Below are 16,649 nucleotides of genomic sequence, written 5' to 3'. Positions count from 1 at the left end.
CCGCATCCGCGCGAACTTTCCGCGAGAATCCGCGAACAGAACTTGCTTATGTTCGAACGGATTATCGGACTCCGAACCATGTCTAAGGGAACGCATTTTTAATCTTCTTGGTCACAGGATTTCACAAAGTTAAATTCTTTTGGAAGAATCTAGCTGAGATGTGCATACAATTGCTCCGCGGAGCATTGCTCTGTGTGGAAGCGGAGGCTGCGAGGCCACGCCTACTCGGCGCGAAGCTACGCGTACTCGTGTGGGCGTGGCCTCGTTGCTCTCGCTTTCTTAGACAGAAGGATGCTCGCAAAATTGAGATTTCTCTTGTGGAAGTTTAAAGAGTACACTGAGGAAAAAAGTAGTTACTTCAATAACACGCGTGTTATTGTAATTTTTTTACTTCGATGAATATCAATGTATTCTTTTCAATAGTATGAAATTTAGAAGCAAATCGTGATGTATTTGAATTGTCTATCATGAAATGATTGAAAATATTATTCGATTTAATACACCGTACATTATTATTCGTAATATTTCTCTTTTTCCTTCAATCAGATATGTTGTTAAAAAAATTTGAGAAATGTATTGATTTATATTGTAATTGGTTTGAGGCCATATCTTATTTTTTTGAAAACATTGATGTCAAGCTATTCGCTTATATGATTGGCGGAAATGAGTTTTGCTATTAAAATTCAATAGTATTAAACATTAAAATAAGTTCATATGATATTGGCACTATTCAATAGTACATCTTATTGAATCAACATATATTTTTTTTGTTTCGACGGGATTTTTGTCTCAGTGTAGATTACCTAAATTGTTACTGTAACGAGATATCGGTGTAGTTATTTGTCTCTGAATTTTCTCATATTTTTTAGCAAGGTGCTTCTTAGCAAAATAAGTACATGAATTGATTTTTTGACAATGAACATTACAGGGAGACGTAACATAAGAAAAAAAATAGATATAACAATTTTTGACATGGTCAGCTTAAATACGATATACGTTGAAGCGAATTTCCATGGCAACCAGAGACCCGGCCAGCTAACGACCCTAATTTCCTCGAACAACGCGACGTAGTTTTGACGTTTCTCCGACGGGATCGTCCGGGCTCGATTTATTCTGCTCGGCTTAAATCCCGAAGATAAATCGGAGCACGCGAACGATGCGGTTGGAGCCGGATGCTGGACGGTCCGCGAGATCGCTCCGTGAATTCTTCGGCCCCCGGAGTTTGGAACTTGCGTTGCGGGATTGTTTGTCGAACCGGATGAATGCGCAGTTCATTGTTCTTCAGTGTTACTGTTTGCGGCGAGGGGAAGTTTGATTCTGTCTGAGTGGAGACGAAACGGGGAGGAGCGGGAAGGAAGGGATCAGAGAGGATTTGTACTTTTCCCGGTCGCTGAGGGATTGAAAAATAGTTTTCGAACGAACCTGGCCTCGACCAGGATTTTTCGAAAATGTTGCTCCGTTTGCCAGCGAAAAGTCAAATGAAAAATATGTTGCTGCAAAAGTTGATTGATATAAAGTAGCACATTTTGTGCTGTAATTGTTTCCACCTACTCCTTGATACGAGCGAATATTTATTAAATATCACAAGGTTGTTAATATGAAGGACATTAAAATAAATAAGGTTATGATGCACGTTTTATCATACACACAGGCTGCATAATCTGCATGTAAACTGATTGAATAATTTACGTATACTGTGAGCGTAAAATAATTTATACAGGTACATGAAATTATGTCGCACGAATATGTGTGAAGATAAAATCGTATGAATGTTTCATGTACACGGGGGGCTCCTGGTAAATAATTTATTTTCTCTTCGCATAAATAACTGCGCTATTTATGCGATTCATTCTGAAATTACTCTCGTGTATATATTTAAAAAGAAATATAATCCACAAATGTGTCTTTACAATCTCAAAATTATTTTAGGACGCTTGTGTTTTGTTTTCGCATTGAACAGGTCCTCCAGCAAATCAAGAAACGCGAAGCAAATTTTCCTTTTGATCGGATTCGCAGTATCTGCCCAGTATCCTGCGAGTGCAGCATGCAACGCGGTGGTTCGTCTCGCTGCAATAGCCCGCATAAACTTCTATTGTATTTCTCGTTTACAGGGTGGCGGGAGTCTAATTAGGAAATCAAGTTTCCATCGCGAAGCCTGCGTCGCACGTGCTGACGCGACTCGCCGGTTCTAACAATAAATCACGGATTCACTTTCCCGCGCCATCTAATGGCAACAATTGTCCGGAATAACGCGATTACACGCCGCCGGCGATGATTTATTATTAGTCGATGCGTCAGGGCATTCCATTAGGCGGGTTTTAGTCAGCGCGGCACTCTTCCACGCCGTCTGAAACGACGACTAAAGAATTAAAGAGGGAAAACGATCGGCGTATAATATGATCGGCGTAAAAACACTAGACGCAGCCTCGTCGGCAAAAGACGGACACCGAGAGAGACGCACGTACACGTTCGTTTAATTTCCCTTGGCCCACGCCGCCGCACCGACCGTATATTTTCGTAACAGTTTTCACAGCGCGGCGCGTCGCGAGCCGAAGACGCGTTAATCACCGCGAACAGATCTACGCCTTCGCGCTCCAATAGAAAAGTTAAATGTTTCCCCAATGTTCCGCGTCTAAATATATGCGATTCGAGCGAAATAATCCTGTGTAATCTATTGCGCTGAATGCGCCGAATTGCAACGACAGCCTTGCGTAATCGCTCGCTCTTTCATTAACACCCTAACCAGTTCAGAGATTACGATTTCTCCTTCCAGGTTAACCACATCGGCAGCCACGTTTGTTCTCCGTGTCACGCAACCCGAAATTTAATTTTCCGCGATTCTTCGGCACGATTTAATTAATCTCTCCGTTGCGTGATTTTTTTGCTGGATCGTGTTGGTGCTCGGGCCGAGAACGGATTAAATCTTCCGTTTCCTGCCGAATAAGGGTCACGTGCCGAAAGTTTCCGTGACCGTCGAGGATTATTAGTCGAGATTAATGTTCCATGATACTCGTGTGTCGGCGGCGTGGGCCGAGGGAAATGCACAAAGCCAAGAAAATTGCCGTTTGCTACTCCAGCCTGCGATCGTACAGTGGCTCGTTCGAAATCAGTCTGTATTAAGATCTTGAAACTCGTTCTCTGTTCATTTCAATCAAGATATTTTACAATAAGGGTTCCGGCTGAATTGATCTAGTTGTTATATGCAAAATTAATCGTATAAGCTTGCCATCACAAAATGTGTCGAGCATGAACTGTATTTTCTAGGTCAGAGTAGAAATTTAAATATAGTTTCTATTATAGTGCCTAATAATAATGCTGAAAGTTCAAACTAAGACGACATATTCGTCTAAAAATACTTCACAACAAGGGTCAAGCTAAATACATCACGCGAAATTGAGAACTGTTTTTTCTTTCTAACCAAAACAGTTCAATAAAGAAATTTTGAATATAGCTTCTGTTATGATAACAATGCCACAAGTTCAGATTGAGTCGGCGTAACGGGTCTATAATGTTCTATAATTCACAGCCACTCTCTTTCGACGAAGTTAATATTTATTAATCGTCGAGGCACATTATTCATAGTGCCGCATCATCGTAAAAAGCGAAACAGCGTCGACCGAGGATTCCTCGAACGATCGAGGACAGAGGAAAAAGAAAAATAGACGGGGCCGTCGAATTCGCTTCTCGGGGGCGTTCTATCTTTAAATACACTCGTCTCTATATTTTCTTCGATCGCTCGGAGGTGTTAACAGCGCGCAGCTGTTGACGGAGGCGCGAAATCTTGCCCTTGTAAATGTCGTTCCGAGTAAGTGGATGCTACAAGACGCGGAACGACGGGTTTTGCAAACGAGCTCTTCGAAACGAGAATGGGACGGGCTGCACGAACGCGGAAAAAAATCCAGGACGTCTGCGTAATCGGTTGCGCAATCAATTTTGCAGGTGACGGAAATGATTCAATCAATTCGTTCACGGCGCGCTGAAAATAAACATATCTAAACGTAAAATTCCCCCGGGACTCAAAGAACATGAATTTTTATCGAGACAAGATGAGTCAAGAACTATCCAAAAATAAAATAAAAATTGCATCATTCACAGAAGACTTGCTCTATTCATTAATAAATTCAATAACTTTGAAATTCCATAAATATTCTTGAATTTTTTGAACCTCTTTGCTCTTTGAAATTTCTCATTTTTCGTCGTGAAATGCACAGTCCACTGATGCGTATACTTCTTGAATCAGGGCGTTGTCGGTGGGAGTTTGAAAGCGTCCCCGGGTATATAATTAGATTGAAAGTACACATACATTTTAATATCCTTCTCCCCGATGACATTTGAAAATCTTTCCGCCTACTGTCTGCCACGAGCCGCACCTGCTAAAGGGACTGGAGGTTCATTAATCACACGGCGAATCCAAATGTCTTTTATTTACGCTACCTTCAGTGGCACGGATTTATTGCAAAACCTAGGTAAAACCCTTCGGTGGCGCGTCCTTTGTATACCGGCATCGATTTTCCGCCGGTGAAAACGCGCAACAATGCAACCTGAGCATCACCTTCGCGGTGCGCGGTGTCTCGGTTAATAAATAACACTGACATTATTTATGAAAACTATGGGGACAATTGCGCGACAGGACCGTCACCATTCTTTTGGCTGGAAACGTGGGGAAAAAATGAAGTGGAAATCACGAATTCCAGAAATTGTGATCGAGCTATAAATTTCAGTTTGTGGCCGGCAAAATACAAATGAATGTCCACCTCGTATTATTATTAAAAATGATGAATTTCTGAACAAATGTTTTTCCATTCTCTCAGTTTTGCTATTTTGTTAGCAATTTTTAAAAGCTTTAACATACTTTTATTCAAGCAAGAAATTTGTTCAATTTTCATTCAGAACATATAGCTAGACTGGACACACATTTTAATCAATGTACTTAGGATATTGATTCATTCGTTCCTGGTGTAGAATGGTAGACATTTGTAATTAAAACAATAATAATCTTGTTTCTCTATTCTAGTTTTCTCAAAGTTGATTACGAAAATGTCGCCAAGAGCCCTATTGTCAGTCTATTTCATCTGCACTTATATTAACTATTGTGTCAGTGCACTGTCAACTGTTTTCACTTGCTGTGTGCAATATCGTCTCAGAATCGTTTCGCTTTTCGATGTAAGATCTCCATCCATTGACTTCGAAGTCATTTTGTCCAAACCGTATACAGGTTCTCCACTGAAAAGGAACAAGAACTGCAACGACGGTTTCTCTCCGCATCGAGTTTCAATCCTTTTTTTCTCGGTCGGGTCTCCGGCGGATAAATTCGTTTATAAATTGAAAGGAATCGGTCTGTATATTATATAGAGCGAGCGATAGATCCGGGAGGTTCTATAAATCGGCGGCCATTCCGTCCACGGTCCCTCGAGATGGACCCAGGTGTTACGATCTAGTCGGAGAGAGGTGAAATCCTCCTCCGCCCCGTTTCCTCGTTTTATCCCCGTCTCTCTTATTCTTTCCGTTCATTTTCATCGCGTTCCCTGGCCTCCGTCTCGCTTTATCCCGGGGTCTCCTATATTATCTCGCTTGTCGAACTACCGGGGAAAGTGGGTGGCACGTGAAATGAACTGCACCCGGCGGCGCAACGTCTTCGGAAGAGAACGACTGACGATTCCTCGCCGCGCCGGTATCCCGATCCCCGACGCGAGATTTATTTCCTCGGTGGAACGGAACCAGCTGGCTAATGCCGTCGACTTTGTTATACTGCACCCCCTGCTGGACCAATCGAATGGAATTAGGTTCGGCTCGGGGTTAAATACGGGCAACGTGATCGGTGGGACGTGATCCTCGCGGATCTGCCAAAACGCACACGTTCCTGCCGCTTTGAGTTTCCAATAATGCCAATGATAGAAGAAATTCCACTATACTGACAAAAAACTGACCGATCACTCGGCTCACCCGAGTTTACCGTCCAGCGATTGTATACGCGGTGTGCCTAAAGAAGTTTTCACTTGAAATATGTCTAGCCTCTGTGAAATGGTTGAAATAGAGAAAAGCTGAACACACTTGGAAGGGTCAGATGTATAGGAACCTCGCGAACCGATATTTATTTGTAGCTCCAAGAGAGCGTTTTCAGCTCGCAGACAAAGGGACGTGCATAATTAAGAGCAATTTACGACGGTGACATCGTCAGGCCGGAATAATTTACGAGACCATTATATTCGATTTTTGTTGGAAGCCGTCGTATTGGCGAGACGTTCCGCCCGTTTCATCCGCTTTTACAAGCTGCCGACGTTCCCGGCCATTCCGCAATAGGCTTCTGCCGGTGCGCTCGTAAACCCGCCCTATCTTTAGGGGTGAACCAGAAGACAGGATCGAAGCGTGTCACGTAACGCGCGGCCCGTCACGTCGTGTCATCTTGAAAACTGTAAACGTGACAACCCTCGTGACTCGGAAAACGTGCGGGTAAATATTTAGCTGGCCGCAGACACGGCACGTGGCCAGAAGCTTCACGGAATCCACCGCGTTTCTTCTTCGCTCTGCGCGCGCCATCTTCGTTGCGCATCTTTCTCTCACATCCTGCAATCTCTCTCCAGCCATCGTAGAAAAACGATTTTCTTTCTATATATAACCTAGTCGCCATTACCTCGTCGACAATCACTGAAGCGATTCAGTAGAACCTCGATTATCCAATCTTTATCGATTTGTACAATGAATTATTGTTTCTTTTTTACACCTGGACTATCATTTGAAATAAATTTAGATCGCACCGGTTCGGATAATACAGGTTCTACTAAATCGCGAACGGAACAAGTAAATATGCTCCGAATTGGGTCGTGTTTGGTATCATTTTAATCGGGAAAATGTTGCGAATGTGTTAACGTAAAAAGAGTATGCATTGTTTTTGAACGTCGTAGAAAATTTTGATTATTGACACAAGGGTTATAAATTTGTAGTACACATATAGGTGACTGATCGTATGTGTGGATGATGGATGTTTTAGAGAAATGGTGTTAGGCTAATCGAGGTTGCAGTGTACAGAACATTTTCCTAGAATGAAGCGGCATGTTCGGCGCGCATTTTCGCACAGACCTAACAAAGCTCGATGCAACTGATGCGCGTGGTGGAATCAGCTTGCGTAACGTACACGCTCGATGCACGCCACGCCGGCTGACCCACATGCGCGGTCTTTATTTAAACTGGTTTCCTCCTCGGCGTTCTTTACTGCCGTCTTTCGGTTACAATTTCATTAACCCCTAACCGGTCATGCGATTTCTGGCTGGTGCCTTTTGAACCATTTCGAAAAACGGAAAACTCAAACATTTTCAATTTTCCAATGGCAATTTAAGGTTTATTTCGTTCCCAGAATAACACCATCTGAATTTTTAATCCGCACCGCGCCGGGAACCGTGTCAAGCACACGTGTAATCTTGAAACAAAGTGCGTTTAAAATGTACCCTAACCTTACGGTCCTGTGTACAAGCCGTCACCTGAAATATGGCTCCCAAAGTGCGAGCACTTGCTCACCGGTGCTACACACGAGTGTTTCAACTATTAAAATGGAATTTAGACCGGCCCTCCTACCGGTGTACTTCGCTTCGCTAACTACGGATCGCGTTAAACGCCCGCCATTAAATGGCTTTATACTTTCCGTCTGTTAATGACTATACTAGATTGCTCCGTCGATTACGAGTCACTCCAGACGCTGATCAATATTAAAAATTATGCCTCCCATAGTATTATAGTCTAGCTACAAGTCCTCAAATGATTTTATATTCTCTCTACTGAGCATGTTTAGGGTCTTCGGAATAATTGTGGAGCGACCCCGCGTCTGTCCAGAGAGCTACGATTCGAAGGAGGTCGAATCGAATCAGGCATTTCATTCCTCTGAAAATGGTTTCGTAATGTTCCTAACAAACAAACGCATCGTCGAGTGCGCACAGAGGATCGATGCCGCGTTCCTTCCAGACAAAGGAGCCTGCACCGTGATAGAACAAACTCGTGAAAACGCGCCGTTGCACCGAATTCCGTCGAACGTGACAAACAAGGAGGAAGAATCGAGGGGCAAAGAAGTCTCCCGTGCCAGAGAGAACTGAAAGGTCCGACGGAATTCCCATCGATTCGCGTGCAATTCTCCCGGAGGACACGCATTCTAATGCTACGTGCACACGCCAGACCAACTCCTCCGCATAACTCTGAAGAAACTGGAGGCAAAAATCACTGAATAGGCACTCGGGCTGTCCCGCCCAACTCCAGCATCCGAAACACTCTGCTTAATTTTTTATAACAAGGACAACGCCAGAAAAATTACTTCTTCAAATTTTCTCGTTTACACTTTAACTTTCCAGGAGTTCGAGTCGTTCGGTCTAATCCTAACAAAGTTATTGTCTTTATGACTGCATATTTGATGCATTTATGAGGAAAATGAGCAGGTGCAATTCAAAACATTGATAAGGTTAATTAAGAATGCCAATCTATTATTTTCAGCTTGCTAAAACGGTTGAAGTAAGAATTTAATGTTTTTCTGACTCCAGCGTTTTGCGATTGACCCAGATAATTTTTATTTTGCATAAAGATGCGCAGTCTTGTAATGACACTTCGGCTTTTTCAAGACAACGGTCAATTCCGATTCAGGGAGCTGTGCATTCATTGTCGTAGAATCCCGACGTCGACACGCAACGTAAGACCCTCTCGATGGTAAAGGACACGGCAGTGACGCGTATAAACCTTCGAACTAGCTCGGAACGCGTCGTGACGATCTATAGAGGACGTTCCCACGGGGAGTTGCCACCTCTACGTTCTCCCGTTGCTGCGGCATCGTCGATTCCATATCACGAAGCTCGTCTCCATCGGGCTCGAACGAGGAATTTCTATGGATCGAGGTACAATGTACACAGCGTCAGGTGTAACGATTCGTCGACGACGGAGGCGGGAGAATCGGAGACCACGGATCCGAGAGAAAGACGGTCTCTGTTGCATCCTACGACGCGGGAAATCACGAGCTCCTACCGCGTCGCCGTTCGCGATTTAGAGGAATTGTGTTCTCCAATGACGGCTAAAACTTCCCGCCACTTGCCGGGTAATTGCAACTGTCTGATGAGTGCGAAATCCAAACTGGAAATTCTACTTGGTTAAATCGGTAGGCGATCAAATGGCTGGAGTAATTTATATGAGTTGTGCTACGTTATATTCTCACTTGGCAATTTTCTGGTGGACGTTTTTTAATTTTGAATTTTATAAATTACACGAAAACAAGAGTTCATTTACTGAAGCAATTTCTCATTGAACTTCTTTGACACACAGCTGGGTCTAATTAAAAAGTCTGTTAAATCTGTCCTTTCCTACAAAATCATTAAATAACGGATTCTGAAAAGTCTCGAAAACAAATAATTTCATCGGTCCACTTCCTTTTGTATAAATGTATCGAATAAACGAATGAATTAAGACCTTTGCAACAGCAGACTACGGAAAATGGGAAACAATTACCCAGAGCAGCACGTGTGTAGTATAATTTCTTGAATTGCTTCACATTTCCCAATTTAGGAAGCTGCTCACACAGCGAATATGCACTTTGCGCCATCCACTTTCGTTATGTACATATTTAAATTCCTGGCTGGGAATGATTAAGGCTAGAAAATTAATTGTCAGGAACGCAGAAATATGCTTTGCCCGGTCGCCGGTGGAGCAGCGAATGCCTTCTATTCTGGAAAGGAAGCTATACACAGGCTGAATGAACGGGACGATGACATTCCTGGATTATTAATGGGCGGGAAGCTTGTCTGTGCCTTTTACGAGCAGCGATTAGTTGCATATTTGATGGAACACAGATCGAAGGGGATGGACGCATTATCGTCACCCTTTTTCGTGGTAAACGCGGCGAGCAAGCGCCGTATAGCGCCGCCAATCAATATTTGAATGTCCACGGTGTTCGCCTAAGGAACGAACGCAGCCCGTCGAAGTTTGTCCCATCGATAATTCACCATGGCGCCCGCCCGTGTCTCCGAAAACATTTCCAGCCGCGTTTCCCCGTTACAGAATAAATTGGCATTTCCCCCGTAAATAACTAATTATTGTTCGCGAATATTCGCCGTTACCTCGTATCAAACACGCGGGAACGCGCGCGAAATTTCGCTGTTGTCCCGTGCCGACGACAAAATGGAGCTTTTAATGGAAACATTTTCGCGTGGAATATTCTCCGCAAATGAGGCGCGGTATTAAAAAACTATTCGAAAATGAAAAGTGAGGCGCGCGCGCGTGTAACGAATATTCCCCGGAGGAAGCAATCAGCTCGCCGGTTTTTCATTATTCTAATTGCACCGAGTAATTAAAGGGCTATCGCCAAGAAAAACTTCAAAGAACCAGCTTCGGACAAACTCGTGCTGCTGTTGCGAACAATAGTTACATTTAAATATTGTTAAATAGGAAGAATTCGTGTTAAAACTTGTTGGAGTTTAGCGAGAAAACAAGTGTAGTGGCGACGCAATTGGAGAATCTAGTGGCAGTGGCGGTTAGATCTCACTGGTTACATACCGAGTTGATGGCTGTCATACTGCTAATTCGACCTGGATCTGTGTCCACTAGCCCGTTGTCACTCTACAACAAATAAGAAAAAAATTGTCAGTTAATAGAAGTATCAGAGAAGCCGTGGCGATGATGAACATTGCCGATTTGTTCTAAATTAAGTAAATTACGTAAATAAGGTAAATCTTTGCACGATCTCTTCGTGTTAATCGAATAATTGTAATCTCTACAATTTCCACACAAAATCCACAGTGTATTGCCAAATATTAACATTAGAGCCTCGTCATTTTTATGAGCTAATTTTAACCGTTTTTGGTACTCGATAAGTTTACTGTTAAAAATATACATTTCTGATTTCAGTGAAATTAAAAAATTTGGTATACACTGGATGTACTGTCCAGATTTAATATCTGCTTCCGAAGAAATAAGATCACATTATTCATTAACGCATTGTTCATCATCCTGCGCCATTTCAAACTAAATCGTCGTTTGACGAAGGGAACAGTGGACCGCCGAATGGCACTTCACCGTCCCCTGAAAAACCGTGTCGCATATTTCGCAAACGAGCGAGATGAAAACCCCATAAGTGGTGAATGCGCAGTTGTTAATTGAAGTTACAGTCGCGGTTAAGTTTCTCAGCGTGTCGAAAGTGGCAAGACGAAAGTTTCTCGCATCGCGGATTCTCAAAAACGAAGTTAAACGGCGAGGTGGCACGAGTGCACTCGGCGCTGGGCATTCGCGTTCCTTTTCTTTTTAATGTTTAATCGCCGCCGGTCGCAATTAAAATTTCACTGCGTCGAAAATGTTCCTCATTCGGCCCTTGAGACCGCCTCGTTAAATCGGGATATTAATTAGGCGGCGCAAGCGTCGCTCGAGCACCATCGAGAAACTTTCTCGGATCGAGGATCGGCATCGATGTCGTCTGTAATTGTAATTCGCTTAGGGGATGCTGAGAAATTTTGTTACAATAATCCTTGAATGACGAAATGCAATTTTGATGCGAATGATTACTCCCATAACGATCTCGGTGGCAGAAACAACTTTCGACAAGATCGAAAAGACAGTTCGTGGTGAGAACGTTGTCGGGACATTTTGTAGTTAAATTAATCGTGAAATAAAATTGCCGGAGGTGACCGAAGCGCAAGAAGCGTTTCACACGGAGCAAATAACGTCATTAACGGAGGGGAAGAGCAGAGTTCCCCCTCTATCTCTCCGTAGCGGAAGAACTTTCGAGACTCGAAGGGAAAATACAACCCAGTTTCGACTGTTTCAAGGTTTCCGATTCTTGCCAAGTTTTGGTCGCGTCCTGATGTACGTCTCCGAGTCGTTCGGCTGAATAACGTTTCTACGCGCACTTAATTCTTCTGTACTCCCGTTTCAAACCATCTATCTTCGCTAATGTTCATCCAGCGGCTACCCAGTAAGAAACTGAGCATTCGGCGGGAAAGCTAATAAATTTCCGTACTGAAAATAGACGGAAACTCGCGGGGCGGTTCGTCTCGAGTCTAGAGACTGATACTTTGATCGCTACCTGATCGATTTTAATTAATGGGACCGAAACGTTTCCTGCTAATACCATTTACAGTCCAATGAGCATATTTTGCATAAGTCTGCTGTTCGCTAAACTTGCTTATTGTATAAAGAAGAAAGACATTGTTTTATTTTATTTCAATATATATTTTTCGTAGTCAATATACGGTAAAAAGAAATGTTTCATTATTGAATATCAATACGATAAATTTTAACTCCGCAGTTCGAGTCTCATAAATTACGTTGATTTGACGTATTAATAGTTTAAAGAGAATTGCCTGTATCCATGGTGTTTATTATCCAGGAAGCCTGCGCGATTGACCGGCTTTCACGACATTCAGGATTATTGATCGATACTATAGCTTTTAAAACGAATGTTAAGGACCGAAAGTGGCTTCATCTCGCGTACATCTCTGCCAGCTGGATTACAGCAATGAAGTTGTTGTCGTTTAATGTCCCCGACAACGAAAGAAGGATCTTAAAATCGTCTCGCCGACGGATGAGGAGATCAGAAGTAGGGGTAACATTCGTTTAACCGTCGTTTTACGAGCGTGTCGTGACTACGTCTTCGCTCAGCGACTCTTACCCGATACCAGATCGGTCTTTTCTTTCGTTCGATCGGGAAATGAGCTCATTTATATATGTTCCCCCTCGATTAACTCTAATGCAGTTCGTTGACATGATAATTCAACCGATAAACGAACTTCTTGGTACTAAACGCGATTTTTATTCGCTGCACAGTCTACAGACTTTACTGGGGGACGGAGGATTCGCATTTAATTTCACATTTTATTTTCATATATCTCAAATTTGCTTCTGGTTAATGCAATTGACACCATACAAATTACTTTAAAACGAGAACACTCAATTCGGAGAAAAGACTCAATTTTAAAGGGACTCCTCGAGTCGAGTTTTGAAAATATTTCTGTCGGATATTCGAACTTTATAGGGTTCGAATTAAAAGTAGGAGATAGTACTTTCGGATAGGTGAACTTTCGTTCGAAACAAAGTTCGAAAACATACCGAAAAATCACGGAAACTCGACTGCCAGTATCATTAAAATTTTAATAATAAACGATTGCCATTAAAATTGATTTCCATCACCAAAATTTGATACTTGCAATTTACCCCTCGTTCATTAGTGACTCGGCAAGTCGGCAAACCCAAAAGTAGATTCAGCCAGCCATGCTCTGGCATCGTATAGGCAGAACAGCGACATCTAATCAAGATTACGGATGGATACAGAAGTTTAAGGAGCGTTCAACGATTCCGCGAGTAAATAGGTCAGTTCGGGTCGATAATTGGCTGTCGTAAATCCGAGAATCATTGGTAGACAGTTTCGTGTCCCGTTGCGTCGCTTCGGTAGTAACGCTGACGAGGAGTAGCCGCTGATCCTGTACGGTGTTCGGCCGTAAATTACCGTCGGGTCATAATTTCTTTTACGACGTCCCCTCGTTTCGGTCCGGCTGTCCTCTGGCTACTACGTTCCACGATTTTGTATACAGTCCCGAACCCGACGACAATTTTAAATCTGTCGGCGGTTTTAGTGCGGCAACCGTCACCCTTCGTTGCACCCAAAAATTACTGTCTGACCGAGGGACGATTGAAATTGCGCCAAAGTATAATCATCTCCATATAATAACAACAATGCAGTCACCTAATGGCAAGGAAAAGATATATACTCATCTCTTGATATGCGCATAATTACATTGTACGTTTGCAACTTCAGGAATTTTATGTACACTTTTGGTGTCGTTAATACGTCGTCATTCGCTGTCAAAGGGCTACAGTATAAATGTTAAAATTGGATGGTCGCCAGGATCAAGACACGTAAACACTCTAAAGTTCTCGAATCAAGGTCTTCTCGTGACAAAGCCTCTAGCTAGCCAACTGATGATCAACAAGAAGAATAAAACAGGTGTAGACAATGAGACCTATTAAATAAATTCTGCGGTCTAATCGTTGGATTAACAAAATCGAGAGAAACATTCGGAGAAAAATGAAAATATATTTTCCTCTCACTCCAGTTTGGACAATTGTTATTTTGTAGAAAAATTTGCTAATTACAATCAGCTTATTACACGACCCCCTATCACGTCACAGGAACTACAGTGATACTGATAGAACCATCAACCCGAGGAAGTTTGCGAACGATCTCGCGTCGGCAGATCGAAGCGTGCTCGTAACTCGACCGGCCCGCTAAAAATTCGCGATCCTGAGCGGAAACGTTGTTCCGGGCAGGGTCGATCTCGGGTAAGGTTCCTCGGGGTCACGCGAAAACCGGTCAGGATTACCGAGATGGAAATTCTGTGCTCGCAGCTCGACGGAAACGTTCGCTCCCAAGATTCATCGAAGCGTGCTCGGGCTCCGGGAGAGGCGCGGGGTGTGGACAAGGCTGAAACGGAGATCGGAGTGGAAGGCACCACAGGGAAGAAATCGTACAAAGGCGACGACGGCGTCGGCGTCGGCCACGGAACCGGGACGAAAGAGCCCCGGTGCAAATGTCGTTCTGAACTTTGATCGTAAAACAGCGGCGCGGACTACCCCACGGGTTGGTGGAGCGTCCGTCTTGAACGTCTGCCAGATCGGTTATGCTCGAATAAATTTACGTGTCAAACTTCGCGGGAATCTACGTTGTCCTCTCCGTTCCATCCCCCATACCGCTGCCTTTACTGATTCGAATTTTTTCCACCCTTTGACGCTACCTTTTTCCGAGTGGACAGGCTTCCGGGTGAGAATTGAACGAGCCCTGGATCTCAGATACTTGGAGATACGCTCCTGACCACCGCTTCCGATCTCTTTCTTGGCAAATGTTAGCCTCAGTTATTGTTTTGATTTTTGGGAATGTTGTTTATGGAAAGAGGAATTTATGTAGAAGTTCATAATACGTTTACAGATATAATAAATATATAATATAAATTGTGGAAAGTATTTTATAACGTAAATGTTCCTCTGGACAAATAAAAGCTGTTGAGCATCTGTTAAATTTTTGCAAACCCTTTCTACTTGCACCAAGCTGAAGAGCGTAAAAGCATTTTTTTAACATTAATTTCCCAAGAAAGGAAGCTTCCATCTACAAAATTCTTTATGCGTTTTGAACGTAGTTTTCATGCGAGATTTTTTCAGTTCGGCTCACACGGCGAGTTACAAGGGTTTCCCCGGTGCACTTTTGCGCTGACATTAAACGACTTTGGACCAGGAGTCTTTCTCAACCCATTACAATGTCTCGTGAGCCGTACGTCGTTTGCGACAGTCATATTTCAATATTAAGGAGGCTTCGGGGGATGATTTAAATAATTCCAAGTGAAGCCTCGTCCCGTATGTATCCCGAAAGGTCTGAGTTCTTCAATTTATAGGAGGAACGCTCGGGAACGGCTTAGCGTCTTTCTGCCCTTCCAGGTTTTAGTCCCCCATTCCGACCTTTTCCTTCGTCCCCGTATCTCCTTATCCGCTACATTTCTCTGTGTTCCATCCACTTGTAGTTCGTCTTCCATTCTCTTTATCGCTCCACGGCCCTGACGAATCGAAGCGCGACCGTAAAAATGGAGATTCATGCCCAACGACGGGGCACCCTATCGATAAGGAAAATCAAATCGTTGATTCCTCCACGCACGGTGGATCGAATCGGAGAGCCTAGGGACGTTTAGGGATTACTCCTTTTTATACTGAACTCCAAAATTAAACCCAGAAAATACTAAAAAAAACTTGGAAACTAATAGAGGCACAAATAGACAAGTATAAAACAATCAATTTTTTAATTAAGATTCAGTTGGATTCTCATTATTTTCTTTATGAAGTGCCGATGTTTGTAGACAACATTGTCCACCATACAGACAGTAAATTTATTTCTCATACTCGGAGGCTAGATCTACAGTAGAAAGACTGTTCCACAAAATGTCACAAAATTCTCAGATCCGGATTTCCACGCGACGCTAACAGTGACCCATGTTCAGAAACTGGTTGCGGGTAGATCGATTCGATTTTCCATTTTCCATTCTGCGCACGAGCCACCGGTTCATTCGGCAGTAGAAACCAACCGTTCCTCGCATTCTCGTATTCTACTCACTTCTCGCGAGAAGTGCTACCTATTTTTATTTAAAAGAATTTACATTTACATTAGCCCGCAAAGTTCGAGAGTGGCTGGCTTCTTGTAACGTGTGCCACTTATTTTTATTTAAAACAATTTACATTTACATCGACACGCCAACGTACAAAAGCGCCTCGCTTATTGCAAAATCTACCATTCACTTCTATTCCAGAAAATTTACATTTACATTGTCCTGCAAAGGATCTCATATCTTACCGCATGTCCACAATCGTATCGCATACAAAAATTCCTTCAAAAATTCAGGAAACAGCTGAACACCTCAAATCCAAAAACGAGACTACCATATTGCATTGAAGAGTCTCCAAAAAAAATGTAGTGTATTAAAAAACTTGTCACAGGGACGGACAGCGAGAAGTTGGCCCCCTGCGCAGGGGTTCTACAGACGGAAGTATGTCGGGTGATGGATGGCCAGCCGATCGTCAGTGGAGGCTGAGCGTAGTTACGCGGCCCCGACGATAATTCATTCTGTCTCTGTCCCGCTTCCTTCTCTCTTCCTTCTTCTCGG

The 16,649-nt window shown here is 43.2% G+C and overlaps 1 protein-coding gene across 8 annotated transcripts in view; it reads right to left on the bottom strand.

Annotated features, from left to right (window-relative positions):
- The window catches only part of LOC143213267 (uncharacterized), a 516,895-nt gene that overhangs the window by 274,942 nt on the left and 225,304 nt on the right, over positions 1-16,649 (bottom strand). For 7 of the 8 annotated variants that reach the window (XM_076432949.1, XM_076432950.1, XM_076432956.1 and 4 more), the window contains one exon: positions 10,516-10,578. The exons of the other annotated variant lie outside the window; for it this stretch is intronic. In XM_076432949.1, coding sequence (XP_076289064.1) covers positions 10,516-10,578 — 63 coding nt within the window. The remainder of the gene's footprint in view (positions 1-10,515; positions 10,579-16,649) is intronic. 8 annotated transcript variants of the gene reach the window in all.

The sequence above is a fragment of the Lasioglossum baleicum genome, chromosome 11 (assembly GCF_051020765.1).
Source record: "Lasioglossum baleicum chromosome 11, iyLasBale1, whole genome shotgun sequence".
Classification (NCBI taxonomy): Eukaryota; Metazoa; Arthropoda; class Insecta; order Hymenoptera; family Halictidae; genus Lasioglossum; species Lasioglossum baleicum.
This window is presented reverse-complemented; position numbering and strand designations above follow the sequence as displayed.